The sequence below is a fragment of the Pseudophryne corroboree genome, chromosome 2 (assembly GCF_028390025.1).
Source record: "Pseudophryne corroboree isolate aPseCor3 chromosome 2, aPseCor3.hap2, whole genome shotgun sequence".
Classification (NCBI taxonomy): domain Eukaryota; kingdom Metazoa; phylum Chordata; class Amphibia; order Anura; family Myobatrachidae; genus Pseudophryne; species Pseudophryne corroboree.
This window is the reverse complement of record NC_086445.1, coordinates 352,352,881-352,360,087: the sequence shown is the minus strand read 5'-3', so window position 1 is coordinate 352,360,087 and position 7,207 is coordinate 352,352,881. Positions and strand designations below refer to the sequence as shown.

The following is a 7,207-nucleotide window of genomic DNA, read 5'->3' as shown; positions in this document are numbered from 1 at the left end:
TTACTATGTTACACCCCTTTGTTGTGCCAGACCTGTTATAGCACACTGTTGTGCCAGACTTGTTATACCACTTTGTTGTGCCAGACTTGTTATAGAACTCTGTTGTGCCGCCTTGTTACAGTACTCTGTTGTGCCAGACTCGTTACACCACTTTGTTGTGCCAGGCTTGTTATAGCACTCTGTTGTGCCAGACTTGTTACAGTACTCTGTTGTGCCAGACTTGTTATGCCACTTTGTTGTGCCAGACTTGCTATAACACTCTGTTGTGCCAGACATGTTACAGTACTTTGTTGTGCCAGACTTGTTACGCTACTTTGTTGTGCCAGACCTGTTATAGCGCTCTGTTGTGCCAGACTTGTTATAGCACTCTGTTGTGCCTGCCTTGTTATAGCACTCTGTTGTGCCAGACTTGTTATAGCACTCTGTTGTGCCAGACCTGTTATAGCACACTGTTGTGCCAGACTTGTTATACCACTTTGTTGTGCCAGACTTGTTATAGAACTCTGTTGTGCCGCCTTGTTACAGTACTCTGTTGTGCCAGACTTGTTACACCACTTTGTTGTGCCAGACTTGTTATAGCACTCTATTGTGCCAGACATGTTACAGTACTCTGTTGTGCCAGACTTGTTACGCCACTTTGTTGTGCATGACCTGTTATAGCACACTGTTGGCCCAGACTTGTTATACCACTTTGTTGTGCCAGACTTGTTATAGAACTCTGTTGTGCCGCCTTGTTACAGTACTCTGTTGTGCCAGACTTGTTACACCACTTTGTTGTGCCAGGCTTGTTATAGCACTCTGTTGTGCCAGACTTGTTACAGTACTCTGTTGTGCCAGACTTGTTACAGTACTCTGTTGGCCCAGACTTGTTACACCACTTTGTTGTGCCAGACTTGTTATAGCACTCTGTTGTGCCAGACTTGTTACAGTACTCTGTTGTGCCAGACTTGTTACAGTACTCTGTTGTGCCAGACTTGTTACACCACTTTGTTGTGCCAGACTTGTTACACCACTTTGTTGTGCCAGACTTGTTATAGCACTCTGTTGTGCCAGACTTGTTACAATACTCTGTGGTGCTCGACTTGTTACACCCCTTTGTTGTGCCAGACCTGTTATAGCACACTGTTGTGCCAGACTTGTTATACCACTTTGTTGTGCCAGACTTGTTATAGAACTCTGTTGTGCCGCCTTGTTACAGTACTCTGTTGTGCAAGACTCGTTACACCACTTTGTTGTGCCAGGCTTGTTATAGCACTCTGTTGTGCCAGACTTGTTACAGTACTCTGTTGTGCCAGACTTGTTATAGTACTCTGTTGTGCCAGACTTGTTATACCACTTTGTTGTGCCAGACTTGTTATAGCACTCTGTTGTGCCAGACATGTTACAGTACTCTGTTGTGCCAGACTTGTTACGCCACTTTGTTGTGCCAGACCTGTTATAGCATTCTGTTGTGCCAGACTTGTTATAGCACTCTGTTGTGCCCGCCTTGTTATAGCACTCTGTTGTGCCAGACCTGTTATAGCACACTGTTGTGCCAGACTTGTTATACCACTTTGTTGTGCCAGATTTGTTATAGAACTCTGTTGTGCCGCCTTGTTACAGTACTCTGTTGTGCCAGACTTGTTACACCACTTTGTTGTGCCAGACTTGTTATAGCACTCTATTGTGCCAGACATGTTACAGTACTCTGTTGTGCCAGACTTGTTATACCACTTTGTTGTGCATGACCTGTTATAGCACACTGTTGGCCCAGACTTGTTATACCACTTTGTTGTGCCAGACTTGTTTTTGCACTCTGTTGTGCCAGACTTGTTTTTGCACTCTGTTGTGCCGCCTTGTTACAGTACTCTGTTGTGCCAGACTTGTTACACCACTTTGTTGTGCCAGACTTGTTACAGTACTCTGTTGGCCCAGACTTGTTACACCACTTTGTTGTGCCAGACTTGTTATAGCACTCTGTTGTGCCAGACTTGTTACAGTACTCTGTTGGCCCAGACTTGTTACACCACTTTGTTGTGCCAGACTTGTTATAGCACACTGTTGTGCCAGACTTGTTACAGTACTCTGTTGTGACAGACTTGTTACAGTACTCTGTTGGCCCAGACTTGTTACACCACTTTGTTGTGCCAGACTTGTTACAGTACTCTGAGGTGCCAGACTTGTTACAGTACTCTGTTGTGCCAGACTTGTTACAGTACTCTGTTGGCCCAGACTTGTTACACCACTTTGTTGTGCCAGACTTGTTATAGCACACTGTTGTGCCAGACTTGTTACAGTACTCTGTTGTGACAGACTTGTTACAGTACTCTGTTGGCCCAGACTTCTTACACCACTTTGTTGTGCCAGACTTGTTACAGTACTCTGTTGTGCCAGACTTGTTACAGTACTCTGTTGTGCCAGACCTGTTACAGTACTCTGTTGTGACAGACTTGTTACAGTACTCTGTTGGCCCAGACTTGTTACAGTACTCTGTTGGCCCAGACTTGTTACACCACTTTGTTGTGCCAGACTTGTTATAGCACTCTGTTGTGCCAGACTTGTTACAGTACTCTGTTGGCCCAGACTTGTTACAGTACTCTGTTGGCCCAGACTCGTTACACCACTTTGTTGTGCCAGGCTTGTTATAGCACTCTGTTGTGCCAGACTTGTTACAGTACTCTGTTGTGCCAGACTTGTTATAGTACTCTGTTGTGCCAGACTTGTTATACCACTTTGTTGTGCCAGACTTGTTATAGCACTCTGTTGTGCCAGACATGTTACAGTACTCTGTTGTGCCAGACTTGTTACACCACTTTGTTGTGCCAGACTTGTTATAGCACTCTATTGTGCCAGACATGTTACAGTACTCTGTTGTGCCAGACTTGTTATACCACTTTGTTGTGCATGACCTGTTATAGCACACTGTTGGCCCAGACTTGTTATACCACTTTGTTGTGCCAGACTTGTTTTTGCACTCTGTTGTGCCAGACTTGTTTTTGCACTCTGTTGTGCCGCCTTGTTACAGTACTCTGTTGTGCCAGACTTGTTACACCACTTTGTTGTGCCAGACTTGTTACAGTACTCTGTTGGCCCAGACTTGTTACACCACTTTGTTGTGCCAGACTTGTTATAGCACTCTGTTGTGCCAGACTTGTTACAGTACTCTGTTGGCCCAGACTTGTTACACCACTTTGTTGTGCCAGACTTGTTATAGCACACTGTTGTGCCAGACTTGTTACAGTACTCTGTTGTGACAGACTTGTTACAGTACTCTGTTGGCCCAGACTTGTTACACCACTTTGTTGTGCCAGACTTGTTACAGTACTCTGAGGTGCCAGACTTGTTACAGTACTCTGTTGTGCCAGACTTGTTACAGTACTCTGTTGGCCCAGACTTGTTACACCACTTTGTTGTGCCAGACTTGTTATAGCACACTGTTGTGCCAGACTTGTTACAGTACTCTGTTGTGACAGACTTGTTACAGTACTCTGTTGGCCCAGACTTCTTACACCACTTTGTTGTGCCAGACTTGTTACAGTACTCTGTTGTGCCAGACTTGTTACAGTACTCTGTTGTGCCAGACCTGTTACAGTACTCTGTTGTGACAGACTTGTTACAGTACTCTGTTGGCCCAGACTTGTTACAGTACTCTGTTGGCCCAGACTTGTTACACCACTTTGTTGTGCCAGACTTGTTATAGCACTCTGTTGTGCCAGACTTGTTACAGTACTCTGTTGGCCCAGACTTGTTACAGTACTCTGTTGGCCCAGACTTGTTACACCACTTTGTTGTGCCAGACTTGTTATAGCACTCTATTGTGCCAGACATGTTACAGTACTCTGTTGTGCCAGACTTGTTATACCACTTTGTTGTGCATGACCTGTTATAGCACACTGTTGGCCCAGACTTGTTATACCACTTTGTTGTGCCAGACTTGTTTTTGCACTCTGTTGTGCCAGACTTGTTTTTGCACTCTGTTGTGCCGCCTTGTTACAGTACTCTGTTGTGCCAGACTTGTTACACCACTTTGTTGTGCCAGACTTGTTACAGTACTCTGTTGGCCCAGACTTGTTACACCACTTTGTTGTGCCAGACTTGTTATAGCACACTGTTGTGCCAGACTTGTTACAGTACTCTGTTGTGACAGACTTGTTACAGTACTCTGTTGGCCCAGACTTGTTACACCACTTTGTTGTGCCAGACTTGTTACAGTACTCTGAGGTGCCAGACTTGTTACAGTACTCTGTTGTGCCAGACTTGTTACAGTACTCTGTTGGCCCAGACTTGTTACACCACTTTGTTGTGCCAGACTTGTTATAGCACACTGTTGTGCCAGACTTGTTACAGTACTCTGTTGTGACAGACTTGTTACAGTACTCTGTTGGCCCAGACTTCTTACACCACTTTGTTGTGCCAGACTTGTTACAGTACTCTGTTGTGCCAGACTTGTTACAGTACTCTGTTGTGCCAGACCTGTTACAGTACTCTGTTGTGACAGACTTGTTACAGTACTCTGTTGGCCCAGACTTGTTACAGTACTCTGTTGGCCCAGACTTGTTACACCACTTTGTTGTGCCAGACTTGTTATAGCACTCTGTTGTGCCAGACTTGTTACAGTACTCTGTTGGCCCAGACTTGTTACAGTACTCTGTTGGCCCAGACTTGTTACACCACTTTGTTGTGCCAGACTTGTTACACCACTTTGTTGTGCCAGATTCGTTACAGCACTTCTTTGTACCAGACTTGTTATGGCACTCTGTTGTGCCAGATTAGTTACAGTACTCTGTTGTTCCACTTGTTACAGCACTCCTTTGTGCCAGACTTGTTATAGCACTCTGTTGTGCCAGACTTGATACAGCACTTTGTTGTTCCAGACTTGTTACAGCACTCCTTTGTGCCAGACTTGTCATAGCACTCTGTTGTGCCCGCCTTGTTGCAGTACTCTGTTGTGCCAGACTTGTTACACCACTTTGTTTTGCCAGACTTGTTACAGCACTCCTTTGTGCCAGACTTGTTATAGCACTCTGTTGTTCCAGTACTCTGTTATGCCAGACTTGTTACACCACTTTGTTGTGCCAGACTTGTGATACCACTTTGTCATGCCATAAGGGATGTAGTCATTAGGTCAACATTTACAATGTCAACATTCATAATTTCGACAGTTATTGTGTTATCATTGTTAAAATGTTGACTGTCAGCTGTCACGATTCTGACTTAAGGCACTTACACACTAGAAGATATTGTGAACTATATCACTCATTTTGGGCTTTATGAGCAATATTGTTCACAATATTGCCTAGTGTGTACACTCAATATCATTAACGATGCATGCTCCTGCACATCGTTATTGACCCCTTTCCTCGTCTGAACATGTACAGATTAGGGAGGTCCTCATTAACGACCGCCATCCCGTTGTTGCTCCTTACCCTGCTGGCATCGGCAAGTGTGTATGCACTTGCCAAAGCCGGCACCCCTCCAGGTCCCCGCTGCTGCCAATATCGGTGTTGGTGGGGGCTCTTTTAGTGTGCATGGGGCTTTAGGGTCTGATTCATTATGGATCATTATTGAGGCTGAGGTAGTGATGTTTACAAATATGCTCTTGCTAAAATTTGCTTGTGAAGAGCTGCCCAGAAAGAATTAGTGATGAGCAGGTTCGGTTTCTCGGAAACCGAACCCCCCGAACTTCACCCATTTTACACGGGTCCGAGCCATACTCGGATTCTCCCGTATGGCTCGGGTAACCCGAGCACGCCCGAACGTCATCATCCCGCTGTCGGATTCTCGCGAGATTCGGATTCTATATAAGCAGCCGCGCGTCGCCGCCATTTTCACTCGTGCATTGGAAATGTTAGGGAGAGGACGTGGCTGGCATCCTCTCCGTTTATGTTGATGCATTGCAAATATTTTGTGCTTGCTTATTACTTAATTGTGGGGACTGGGGAGCAGCTGTATATAGGAGGAGTACAGTGCAGAGTTTTGCTGACAGTGAACACCAGTAATACGTTGTCTGCCTAAAAAACACTCCATATCTGTGCTCAGTGTGCTGCATATATCTGTACTCACACTGCTTAATTGTGGGGACTGGGGAGCAGCTGTATTATATAGCAGGAGTACAGTGCAGATTTTTGCTGACAGTGACCACCAGTATACGTTGTCTGCCTGAAAAACACTCCATATCTGTGCTCAGTGTGCTGCTTTATTGTGGGGACTGGGGACCACCAGTATAATATTATATAGGAGGAGTACAGTGCAGAGTTTTGCTGACCAGTGACCACCAGCATATAATATATAGCATTACGGTACAGTAGGCCACTGCTGTACCTACCTCTGTGTCGTCATTAAGTATACTAGTATCCATCTACATTCTATACCTGTGGTGCATTTCAGTTTTGCAGTTTGCTGACACAGTGACCACCAGTATACTATATATAACAGTACGGTACGGAAGGCCACTGCTGTACCTACCTCTGTGTCGTCATTAAGTATACTATCCATCTACATTCTATACCTGTGGTACATTTTAGTTTTGCAGTTTGCTGACACAGTGACCACCAGTATACTATATATAGCAGTACGGTACGGAAGGCCACTGCTGTACCTACCTCTGTGTCGTCATTAAGTATACTATCCATCTACATTCTATACCTGTGGTGCATTTTAGTTTTGCAGTTTGCTGACACAGTGACCACCAGTATACTATATATAGCAGTACGGTACGGAAGGCCACTGCTGTACCTACCTCTGTGTCGTCATTAAGTATACTATCCATCTACATTCTATACCTGTGGTGCATTTTAGTTTTGCGGTTTGCTGACACAGTGACCACCAGTATACTATATATAGCAGTACGGTATGGAAGGCCACTGCTGTACCTACCTCTGTGTCATCATTAAGTATACTATCCATCTACATTCTATACCTGTGGTGCATTTTAGTTTTGCAGTTTGCTGACACAGTGACCACCAGTATACTATATATAGCAGTACGGTACGGAAGGCCACTGCTGTACCTACCTCTGTGTCGTCATTAAGTATACTATCCATCTACATTCTATACCTGTGTGCATTTTAGTTTTGCAGTTTGCTGACACAGTGACCACCAGTATACTATATATAGCAGTACGGTACGGAAGGCCACTGCTGTACCTACCTCTGTGTCGTCATTAAGTATACTATCCATCTACATTCTATACCTGTGGTGCATTTTAGTTTTGCAGTTTGCTGACACA

General features: G+C 44.8%; 1 protein-coding gene across 1 annotated transcript; it reads right to left on the bottom strand.

Moving 5' to 3' along the window:
- Positions 1-708: 708 nt before the first annotated feature.
- On the bottom strand, positions 709-1,380 carry LOC134991925 (sericin-2-like). The gene has a single exon (XM_063950753.1). The coding sequence runs from the start codon at positions 1,378-1,380 to the stop codon at positions 709-711; it is 672 nt and encodes a 223-aa protein (XP_063806823.1).
- Between the last annotated feature and the right edge of the window lie 5,827 nt (positions 1,381-7,207).

What these genes read in the sequence shown, in the direction of transcription:
- LOC134991925 (XM_063950753.1), bottom strand. Translation starts at nt 1,380, where the DNA reads ATGTCTGGCACAACAGAGTGCTATAACAAGTCTGGCACAACAAAGTGG.